Below are 12,459 nucleotides of genomic sequence, written 5' to 3' on the forward strand. Positions count from 1 at the left end.
ACTCCCTCCACTTCAGTCGCGTACCCCCGGACATGCCTCCAAGAGAGTTTCCTTCTGCTCAATCTCAGCTCTCTCTCCTTCTGCAGGAAGCTCGGGCCCTGCTTCACCTTCGAGCAGTCGAGGAGGTTCCCCCGGATCAGTGGAACTCTGGGTTTTATTCCTGGTACTTTCTGGTGCCCAAGAAGACGGGGATCTACGTCCGATCCTGGACCTCCGTGCTCTGAGCAAATTTCTGGTACGGGAACATTTCAGAATGCTCACCCTTCCCACGTTGTATCCCCTCTTGGACAAGGGGGATTGGCTGTGCTCGTTGGACCTTAAGGAGGCGTACACACACATACTGATTCACCCGGCCTCTTGCCGGTATTTGAGATTCCAGGTGGGGGATCTCCATCTCCAGTATCGTGTTCTTCCCTTCGGCCTAGAGGCCTCTCCGAGGGTTTTCACGAAATGTCTGGTTGTGGTAGCTGCGTCTCCGCGGCCTGCAGGTGTTTCCCTACCTTGACGACTGATTAATCAAAGCATCCTCTCGCACCGAAGTCCTGCGAGCGATGAATCAAACCATCGTGCTCCTTCGGCTTCGAGGTGAATTTTCCCAAGTTCACCTGTACACGTCTCAGTCTCTCGAGTTCATTGGAGTGGTCCTGGACACGGTTCGTCTCCGCTCCTTCTGACCTCGGCCTCGTCAGGAGGCCCTTATCCGTTTGTGTCAAGTGGTGACCCATCTGCCCATGGCGCATGCTCGACTCATGATGGTCCTTCTAGGTCACATGGCCTCTACGGTTCACGTGACTCCTTTTGCCAGACTTCACCTACGTATTCCTCAATGGACTCTGACGTCCCAATGGAATCAGGTTCGAGATTCTCTCTCTCGACGCATTGTCGTGACTCCTTTATTGAAGAGGTCTCTCCGTTGGTGGATGCTCTCTTCCAATCTTTCCAGAGGTTTTCTGTTTCAGGCTCCTCCCCCACAAAAGGTCCTCATGATGGACTCGTCAACCTATGCTTGGGGGGCTCATCTGGATGGGCTGCGCACCCAGGGCCTATGGTCCCGAACAGACCGCCTTCATCATATCAATCTTTTGGAGCTTCATGTGATTTTCCTCGCTCTGAAGGCCTTTTGTCACCTGCTTCATGACCAGGTGGTGCTGGTCCGCACAGACAAACAGGTCACCATGTATTATATCAACAAACAGGGGGGCACAGGGTCCATGTCCCTGAGCCTGGAGGCGGTACGGCTCTGGGATTGGGCCATCCGCTGCAACATATTCATTCGAGCTGTCTACATTCAGGACCAGTGGAACTGTCTGGCGGACAAGTTGAGTGATCTGCTGCAGCCTCACGAGTGTTCGCTCCATTCCGGGACCCTGCGTCAGGTGTTTGCTCGTTGGGGGACTCTGGACGTCAATCTGTTAGCGTCCCCCCTCAATAACAAGTTGCCCCGCTTCTGCTCCAGGGTTTACACCCCTCTCAGGATCGAGGCGGATGCCTTCCTTCTGGATTGGACGAACGAGTTCCTGTATGCGTTCCCTCCATTCCGTCTGATTCTCGTCCTCAAGTCCACGAGGGCCACCATGATTCTGATAGCTCCTCGGTGGCCCCGTCAACCTTGATTCTCCCTTCTGTTGCACCTCAGTTCTAGGAAGCCTCTTCCTCTGCCTATTTTTCCTTCTCTGCTTACGCAGAGTCGGGGTTCTCTGCTTCATCCCAACCTCCAGTCTCTGCACTTAACAGCTTGGTTCCTCGAGAGTTAATGCCCTCGTTCCAGTTCTCCCAGCCGGTGCTGGATGTCCTGGCAGCATCCCATAAGGAGTCCACTCGCCAGTGTTACCATCAGAAGTGGACCCGCTTTTCTTCCTGGTGTGCTACTCGGCAGCTGGAGCTGCTGTCTGCCTCGTCGGCTGTCCTGGATTATCTGTTGCACTTGTCTGGCGCTGGGCTCAAGTCTTCTTCGGTTCGAGTCCACCTTAGTACCATTGCTGCTTTTCATCAGCCGATTGACGGGAAGTCTATCTCTGTTCATCCTGTGGTTTCCCGCTTCATGAAAGGACTTTTCCACTTTCATCTCCCCCTCAAACCTCTTCCGGTGGTTTGGGATCTTAATGTGGTCCTTGCCTAATTGATGAAACCCCCGTTCGAGCCGCTGGTGCGGGTTCACTTAAAGTATCTTACTTGGAAAGTTGTGTTTCTTATTGCTCTCACTTCTGCCCATTGGGTCAGTGAGCTTCAAGCCTTGGTAGCGGACCCACCTTTCACTGTCTTCCATCACAATAAGTTAGTCCTCCGTACCCATCTTAAGTTCTTGCCTAAGATTGTTTCTGATTTTCACATTAACCAATCCATCGTTCTTCCTGTGCTTTTTCCAAAGCCCCATTCTCACCCTAGTGAAGGTGCTCTGCATTCTCTTGATTGTAAGCGTGCGCTGGCCTTCTGCTTGAAGCGCTCCGCTCCTCATCGTTCTGATCCCCAGCTGTTCCTCTCTTTCAATCCAAATCGCTTGGGTCGCTCGGTTTCTAAGCGGACCATTTCTAACTGGTTGGCCGCTTGTATCTCTTTCTGTTACACTCAGGCTGGTCTCTCCCTGACGGGTCGAGCCACAGGCCATAAGGTCCGAGTGATGGCGACGTCTGTTGCTTTCCTCCGCTCCACTCCCATTGAGGAAATTTGTAAGGCTGCCACTTGGTCCTCGGCTCATACGTTCACCTCGCATTACTGTCTGGATGCTTTCTCCAGGCATGATGGCCATTTCGGCTAATCTGTTTTGCAAAATCTTTTCTCCTAAATTTGCCAACTTTCCCTCCATCCCCTTTTTGGTAAGCTTGGAGGTCTCCCACATGTTGAGAATATGCTGCCTGCTTGTCCTGGGATAAAGCACAGTTACTTACCGTAACAGGTCTTATCCAGGGACAGCAGGCAGATATTCTCGCAACCCACCCACCTCCCCGTGGTTGGCTTCTTTGCTTGCTATCTGAACTGAGGACATGCTGAGGAGACGCATGCCCTAGGCAGGGTGGGAGGGGCACGCGCGCATGCGCAGGCCAATCGCAAGCCTGAAGGTCTTTGAGCAAGTCTGCTTGCGAAAACGTCCGCTAGGGGGCTCCGTCGGTGATGTCACCCACATGTTGAGAATATCTGCCTGCTGTCCCTGGATAACACCTGTTAACGGTAAGTAACTGTGCTTTTTCTTTTTCAAAAAATATTTAAGGTGATATTTTGGCTTTATATTGACTGAGTTATATAAAATTTAGTATTGTATTTATCTTTTTCCTTGTAAACTACTTTGAACTAGTGTATTTGGGATCCAGCAGGCTGACATGCCTGAGATTGAGGATTGTTTCTCTGTGGCAGACATGGTGGAAGGATATGCATGAGCACATGAACACACCTGTTTCTGTGGTTCACAAGCCATGTTAATCTAAAATCAACAAGCAAAACAAATTGCTCAGGTATGCTGAAATTAACCTTCTGAGCTCCATATCCTTCCTCCATTAAAAAAAAAAGATTTAGGACTAGTGTGCATGTACCTCATAAATATGGACTGGGAAAATTCTTTCAGTGCACGATGCCCTTAATCTGTTAAGACTTTTAGAGTAATATTTGTATTCAGAAGCAAATCATTTACCCTAATTAAGACTTTAGCTTTGGACTTTTAAAAACAAAATAGTGAATCTGTTTGTGTTTTGAACTGTAGAACTTGTAATATTTGTACAACATGGTATTTATTTCCTAGGAAATCATAGCATCTACATAGGACACACCATTAATATTTTGAGCACCTTTTGAGATTTTCCAATCCTAAAGGTAATGCTAATTGATGCTAGTAAATGGAGCCATCCTGACAATGTGTTTTAGTATTATATATTAATATAATATTTACCCCCCCACACACACACTTTTACAAATCCGTGCAAGAGGTTTTTAGTGTCAGCCAGCATACTGAATGATCTGTGTGGCTCCGATGTTCATAGGAACTCTGTCAGAGCAGCACAGAGAATTCAGCGCTCTGTCTGGCACTAAAAACTTTTTGTGTGGTTTTGTAAAAGGAGGGGTTAGTTGAGAATGTGTATTTTTCACACCTTTCTACACTTTTTTCACATTCTGCTGTTTCAAAAAAAATGCAATTCAAAGCGCTTTTTAAAGGAGTTTTTCCATTGACATACACAACATACTGGGTACTTCCAACATGAAAGAGCAATTATAGAAATATTTTTTTAAAGTAAGAAAATAAGAAGCCAGTGTCTTGATTGCATAGATCTTCATGCGCCTTGCCTCAGTACTTGGTGAAAACCCATTTGCAGCAGTAACAGCTATGAATCCTTTTAGGATAAGTGTGTCTCAACTTGCCCAGTTCAAAGGTGTGTTTTTTTTGGGTTCTTTATAAACCATTCTTAGCAGAATAGCTTGTGCTCTTTTCAAGTTGGATGAAGCTTGCCATGAATTTTCTCTTGTATTCAAGAATAGGCTTTGGCAGGTCTGCTTGAGGATATTCATTCTTTTTACTGAACCATTCTGTTGTTGCATTTGCTTTGCTTAGAATTATTGTCCTGCTGAAGTTGAATCTTCTCAGCCCTAGGCATAGAATAGAGCTTTCTCCAGGATCTGCCTGCACTTTCCTCTATCTTCAAAAGTCAACGTCCCTCTACATCTACTACAAAGTACCATACAATATAATAGTAACATAGTAAATGACGGTAGATAAAGACCTGAACGGTCCATCCAGTCTGCCCATTAGTTATACCCATTAAAAATATATGATTAAATTAACCTATCTCTTCTTTTATATTTCTGGGTCATAGACTGTAAAGTCCACCTAGTATTGTCCTAGATTCCAGTGCTGCCACTATGTTGTACTTTTGGGTTAGTGCTAGCAAGGCCGGTACTGGACAGACTTGCACGGTCTGTGTCCCATGTGTGATGATTTGGTGTACGATTGGGCTGGGGAGGGCATCAATGGGAACTCCAGTAACTTGGAACATAAGGATGATACTGGCCAGACTTTATAGGAGATATCTTGGAAACAAGATAGTTGGATAGGCTGGAGTGAGCAAGGACGACAACTTCAGCATTTGGAACCTAGGACAGTACTAGTTGGACTTTACAGTCTGTGACCAAGAAATATCAAAGAAGAGACAAATTAATTTAATCATGTATTTTTAATGGGTATAACTAATGGGCAGACTGGATGGACCATTCAGGTCTTTATTTGCCATCATTTACTATGTTACAAACTATAGGCTTCTTTTACAAAGCCACAGTAGAGGTTTCTACTGAGGGCTGGTGAGGTAAATGTTCCAACGCTCCTAGGAATTCTACGAGCGTCGGAGCACTTACCTCGCCAGCCTGTGGTAGAAACCTCTTGCTGCAGCTTTGTAAAAAGCCATTGTAAACTTGGTGTTACTTTTCTCAAATTTGGGGGGGAAGGCCTTTCACAGAAAGAAAATATTGAAACAGACTTAAAACACTACCAAGGAAGTGTACCTTATGTCTCTCGCTCTCTGAATGTTAAATGCTTACTGTTTTCTGCAAATGGTTTATTTCACCATTTTCTTTTTAGGCATTTAGTGGTTATTACAGAGGTGGATTTGAGCCCAAAATGTCCAAGCGGGAAGCAGCTTTAGTATTAGGAGTGAGGTACAAAACATTTTTCATCTTCCCATGTTACATCTGTAAGTTGGATACTGTATACACTCTTAATAGAAACAGACCGGAATATAAACAGAGGTAATCTCCCCCTCCAAAAAAGAAAAAAAATGGTTGACTCGAATATAAACTTGGGGGGAGGGGGGGTTAATATTCAATTTCTGTGCCTTGGCTTGCTTTGCATCCAGCCCCCTCACTCACTCACTTCCCTGCCCTGCCAGGCTCTGCACCCAGCTCCACTCCCTCCCTGCCAGATCCTGTACCCTGTCTGCCCTCCCTCTGACTTTGCAGGCCTCCACAGCAGAGGCCAGGACAAGAAGGATCCCTCCTGCCCCTGCCGATTCTAAGAATTTTTACCTCCCTCCCATGTACCTTTTAGTATCCCTGGAGGCCTAGTAGTGAATCGCAGCAGGAGCAACCTTCCTTCGTTCCTGCTTGTGCAGAGCAAGAAACTCAGGAGGAGGAAGCAGTGCCTTTGAATGTTCACCAACTCAAGGCCTCATTCTCAACTGCCGCTAGAGGATGTGGGTCACAGTGGCAGTCCAGAAAGAGGAGGGAATAGCCCTGTTTGTGTGGCCCTATCCACTGATGTGGCCCACATTTGGAGTCTTGAACCCCCAGTTTAGTAACCAGGACATTTGGTAATCATTTAGGTTTAAGAAGTTAATTTTGGAATGACTGAAAAATGTTTTCTTGGTTCTTTGAAAAGTTGAGCACTGCTGCATGAGCCTTTTGATTTGGTGAGAAGAGGGTGCCTGAGGTTTGATTTAATGTGGATGGTGCAATTAAGTGGTAATATGGGAAGGGCCTGGGGTTTCAGGGGAGAAGGGATATACAGACATCTAAGATCTTGTCCTATTTTGTTGTAGACCACCTTGTCCTTGAATTACTTGTACAGTTCAGATTATTAGTACTGTAAATTAAATATGATAATCTTTAGCTCCTTTGCACCTCTTGGAAGTTTATTTGAGGGGGGAAAACATTTTAATGTAATGAGATAATATTTACTAAATTTAGAAAAGCAATATCTGTCTACTACTAAGCCATGTATGTATGCCTATATTTTATAAGCTGAAAGAAGTCTGTAGTCACTTTGAATCTGAAAACATAGATTTTGTGATGCTTTTTTATTATTATTTTAATTTTCTGATCCAGCCCCACTGCCAGTAAAACAAAGATCAGAGAAGCCCACCGGCGAATTATGATTTTAAACCATCCAGATAAAGGTAGGTAAATTCAACTTGGGCCTCTTCTTATTAAAAGTAACAAAAAAAAACAATCTAGTTTAAATCAATCATTTTAGGAACAGGATGAGAGTTTAATAGGCTGAATATGGTAACTGTACTCCAAGACTAATCTGAAATGGTTTGTACCAGAGTGCAAGATTTTTGTGCTCCCGGATAGTCACAAGCAGTTCATTGGAGTAGCCCAAAGAACATATGAGTTGTCTAGCATTTCTTTCCAGCACTGTTTAATGCTCATTTCTAAATGCAGACTTGGGAAGGACCAGTCCCAGGAGATAGAAATATGCTTAGACTTGGGAAGGTCAGCTAGGGAACAGATCAAGCCTTTGTGGGAAGAAGAATCACAAACTGAGGTGAGCTGATTCTGCCAATGAAGGGAGTCTCACCTACTGAGGAAGGGTAAGGAGCAATGTTCCCTCTAAGCTGTGCGCTTGTGCGCGCGCACACAACTTGCCGAACTCGCGCACACAAATTAAAATAGCGCGCACAAAAAAATAAATTTTTGCCTAAAATGATTTTCACTGCTAAAATGAAATGTTGCAGAAGACCAGCTGTTCCGATTTCCCATTTATCACATTTATTGAAGCGCTATAATATAAATTTTAAGTCATTCACGTGATTCCGTTATCTTTGGCAGTTGAACTTGACATGTCACGTGCCCCATAGGGCCATAGCCTATGGCTCATAGGATATGAAACACTTCCGATTCGTTGACTTCCTGAAGTTCCGCCATATTGTTTATTTCGTGGAATCGTAGTGTGCAGCGTGGTACTGCGGTTGTATAACTGTATTCGTTTATTAAATTGCAACCAGAAATAACTCTCAAAATGTCTAAACCGCGAATGGTGAAAAGTGTAAAACGCAAGAGAGCTGCAACAGCTTTTAGGTCTGAATGGCTTGAAGAAATTGTTGAAACGGAGACACCGGAATCTCGAAATACAATGCGTGTTCGACTGTGTGAAATATTTACCTATGACAAAGACGATGGAGTTGTGTGTTGTTATTGTCAAAATGCCAAAGCAACTGGAAATTTCTCTACTGGAAAAATATGGGATGATGTTTGGAAACTGGACTTTCTGAAACGCCATCTATCAAGTAAATCTCATACCGACAGTATTAGGAAACTCAGAAGTAAAAATCCGAATTTAAGAGGGGGACTGGTTAACATGTTGCTTGAAAGCCCAACCAAAAAAGAAAACAGGCAAATTAGTAATGAACGGAAGCGTTCCAGTCCTGATGAAATTAAGGTTCTTGTCGACAGTATTGTGCTTGCCATTAAGATGAATATCTCGATGCTCTCTGTTCAAGATATCAATGAGCACATGGCGAAGTATATTAGTATACCTGATAGATGGAGAAGCAAAAACTATGCGTTTGAATTTCTTGGAATTATCAATGGCATCGTGCAAGATGATCGTGTGCAGACATTAAATTAGCAAAGTATCATACGTTAACTGTTGATGAAAGCACAGACATTTCTGTCAACAAGTACTTAATACTCTACTTTAAGTATCGGCCAGTCAATTCAAATGAATATAGGACAGGGATCTCAAAGTCCCTCCTTGAGGGCCGCAATCCAGTCGGGTTTTCAAGATTTCTCTAATGAATATGCATTGAAAGCAGTGCATGCACATAGATCTCATGCATATTCATTGGGGAAATCCTGAAAACCTGACTGGATTGCGGCCCTCAAGGAGGGACTTTGAGTCCCCTGGTATAGGACATCATTTGGTGGGATGCTACAGTTGGAAGCATGTGATGCTACATCAATAGTAACAGCAATTAGGGAATTCTATAAGAAACATGAACTTGACCTGAATAAAATGGTTATGTTCACCTCTGATGGTGCCTCTGTTATGTTGGACAAAATAGATGGTATTGCAGCACAGCTGAGAAAAGACATTCCACATTTAGTGCAGCAACATTGTGTTGCACATTGGGAAGATTTGGGACTTTCTGATTCATGGAAAGAAGTAAAATTGATGAAAGAAGTAGAAACTAATGAGAACTGTGTACACTGTGTTCTGTCGGTCTTCTACTAAACAATGCAAATTTCAATGTGAATGTGAATCAATTGCTTTCAGACCTCTGAATGAAGTGTGCTGGTTATCTAGACACTTTGCACTTAAAGCAATTATTCAAAATTATGATCCCCTGTTAAAATATTTATTCAAAATTATGATCCCCTGTTAAAATATTTTGAAGAAGACAAAGATAATGATCCTATTGCAAAGTACTGCTATAAGAAGCTGAACAGTGAACAATTTCATATTACACTTGAAGTTTTGAATGATGTCTTATCAGAATTGGCTTCCTTAACCATGGCATTGCATTTCAAAAATGTGGTTTGACACCATTGGAAACTTATCATCTTGCACAGGGTAAATTGAACAAACTTCGAATGCAATACTTAGGTGACAAGGTTAAGTGGAGTGATAAAGTCAACAGTCTTCTTGACAACAGGATGAGGTCTGGAGAAAAAGTTTCAGTGGATACTAATTCCATATTAACCTTCATCAACATCCTATGTTTGCATCTGGGTGAAAGATTTCCTGAAAATGAAGTTGAGGAATGGTCTGCTTTTGATTGTACAGCAATATCACAATGCGACTTTGACTTTGGAAATGGACATATCAGATCTCTTTGTTTAAAGTATAAACAATTTCTTCCGGAGGAAAGTGTTATTATTCAGCAATACAATGACTTTAAATTCCTTGTTGCAGAAAAAATCAAAAGCAATCTGATAAACAGCTTTCCAGATATGACGAAATTTGCATTTCAGAATGATCAATTTGCAGATTTAGCAAAATTGATAGACATTGGTGCCATATTCTTAGCATCTAGTTCAGATTGTGAGCGTGGTTTTAGTTTAATGAACAATTTGAAGACTAAACAAAGGAATCGTTTACATTTAGAGCATTTGGAAATGCTGATGCGTGTTAAGAGTCACTTTCAAGCTGGAGGCTCAACAGATCTTGACAGAATTTATTTGGACTGGATAAATATGAAAAATCGCATGGAAAAACTTTGAAAACTAAATTGCTGTTATTTTCTAAATTTTAAGTATAAAGTACAATGATACCTTATTTATAAGTAGTGCTCAATGAAACATTTCAATGAAACATAATTTATGTTTATTGAAATGAGACTTTATGTTACATAAAGTGTAACTAACAAAGTGTAACTAAAATTACATTGTGTTTTCGTTAATTCAGACTAAACTCAAAGACCTGCCCATAAATGCCCATAATTGAACTCCGGGCCCTCTGGCAATCATTTTTATAGCGCACACAAATTTAGTTTTTCTTTAAAATGCGCACAGATGAAATTTTTTGCGCACACAGCCTATGAAAAATTAGAGGGAACATTGGTAAGGAGTAGTAAAGGAATGTGTATGGAAGCCTGCAGAGAAGGGAAACTGACCAAGGAGAAATGAGGGTGATAAGAACAACATAAGAATTGCTGCTGCTGGGTCAGATTAGTGGTCCACTCACACGGTGGCCCTTAGGTCCAAAGACCAGTGCCCTAACTGAGACTAGCTTTACCTGCGTACATTCTGGTTCAGCAGGAACTTGCCTAACTTTGTCTTGAATCCCTGGAGGATGTTTTCCCCTATAACACGTGAGTGGATGGGAGCAAAAAGCTGGCTCAAAAAGTGAAGAGCGTGGTATACACTTAGAATACAGATGTTTCCAGAATGGGTATATTTTTTCCAAATGCCAATTAGCTTAACACCTGGCTTTGGTCGTGAGGGGGGTTAGCCAATTTGTTCTCAATGGGCAGGATCAGGGTTGCGTACCTTAGGCCAAATGTCGAAAGGATTGGGTATAGTTTCCTTTGAGAACTGCAGGAAGAATTTGGCTTATGTAAAGATGCTTGCTTCTACATTCCAGTTATGTATGTTTTTATACAAGAGAGCATTCTGGGATCTTAGTTTGGAGGAAACAAATTTGGAAAGAGCCCTAAAGAAGGGAGTGAGTTTGGGGGGTGGGGTAGGGGGGAGAGTTTTCTGCTTTTATCGAGCCCTGTTAAACAGAGAAGCCCTATATAATCCTTATAGAGTATAGTATGATTCACTCCTAGCTGTCTATCCCAACAAAGTACATCTTTAAGTTGCCATTGTCCTCACATCTTATAGAAAATGGATATAAAATGTACTATTGCCAGTACCTTACTCTTTATCGGTTGATAAGGATTATGGTACTGGTTCAGGCCTATGCTGGAAACATTGTGGTCAAACTGGGGATTTTCGTCATGTTTGGGATGAACATTGTCCCATTATGATAGAATATTCCTGCTGAATGCTAGAATACTGGGATATACTGTATTGGAACATAAATTTGCAGTCTGTTTTTACAGAAGCTCGCTTGGCATTGTTGTTGCAGTGACGCTCTGATAAACTTCCTGAGCGACAATTTATTCTAAATAAACTGGACTATTTACAACTTTGTTTAAACTGACTGCTATATGGCGTAATACAATGAAAACATATCATCAAATTTGGGACTTCTATGATAACACAGAAAGCATGTAATTAAGGCTATTGATTGAAGCCTCTTCTTGCTCTCACTGTTCATTGGTGGGGGATAGCAGTGCTGTGCCTGTGGATAGATAGGGGGGAAGGGAGTGATTTTTTGTTCTCTTGTTGTATAATGTACTATTTTGTATGTGATCAATAATGAAATGTTAAACAGGAGGAGAGCAGGCTCTGGGAGTGTGGGAAGTTGGGCTAATGTTAAGACTTGCTGAGATCAAGGCAGAATCTTGCAAGGGGAATCCAAAATCTGCCAGTAAACTCATTCAGGTTTGGACAAGCTTATAAATTTGATTATGGTTTGTTATAGTGACTGGGGTCAAATACCCCTAGTTATACTCCCCTTCCTTTTTCGATGCTGGCCCTGGTGTGGAGTGGAGTTGTCAGAGCTTATTAAATCAACCACCTCTAAATATGAGCATTGTCAAACAATTCTCCTGCTGGAGGGAATAATTAAAAGGTGCAAAAGGAGGGGGAGAGAAAAAAAAGATGAGGAGGATATCAAACTGATAGTCACATCGGACCAGAATTCCCAAACTGCTCTTTAATCACAAGTGCAAAGTAAAATACATAAAGCAAACAAACAAAACCTATAGCATAATAAATACCCAGGATACCTAAGGAATTGTATTGACTGTCAAGAATACTCTACAGTTGAGCCACACTGTGGGCCATAGCATAAATAAACAGAGTTGGGCTTCATTTACCAACTCAACCTATCAATCCTAGAACATGCGCATCTATGAACAAGGCTATATAAAACAAGACAATGCTAAATCATTAATGACTTCCATCTTGGGCAGCCATCTCCAATTCCGCAAATGTACCCTGTGGCGTACCCCCAAGGATTGCCATTATCTCCAACACTCTTCAATCTCTACATTGCATCCCTCGGCTGCCTAGACAAAATAGGCTTAACCTCCTCTAGCTATGCAGACGACATCACCATTCTCCTTCCTTTTGATCAGCCAATGCCCACCATGACAGACACACTACACAGAACTCTAGAAACAGTGGCAACATGGATGAAAGACCACAAAC

General features: G+C 42.6%; 1 protein-coding gene across 3 annotated transcripts in view; it reads left to right on the forward strand.

Annotated features, from left to right (window-relative positions):
• Positions 1-12,459, forward strand: part of DNAJC19 (DnaJ heat shock protein family (Hsp40) member C19) — a 50,855-nt gene that overhangs the window by 36,366 nt on the left and 2,030 nt on the right. For all 3 annotated transcript variants that reach the window (XM_033931762.1, XM_033931763.1, XM_033931760.1), the window contains exons 5-6: positions 5,555-5,631; positions 6,796-6,866. In XM_033931762.1, coding sequence (XP_033787653.1) covers positions 5,555-5,631; positions 6,796-6,866 — 148 coding nt within the window. The remainder of the gene's footprint in view (positions 1-5,554; positions 5,632-6,795; positions 6,867-12,459) is intronic.

Source organism: Geotrypetes seraphini, chromosome 2, assembly GCF_902459505.1.
Source record: "Geotrypetes seraphini chromosome 2, aGeoSer1.1, whole genome shotgun sequence".
NCBI lineage: Eukaryota > Metazoa > Chordata > Amphibia > Gymnophiona > Dermophiidae > Geotrypetes > Geotrypetes seraphini.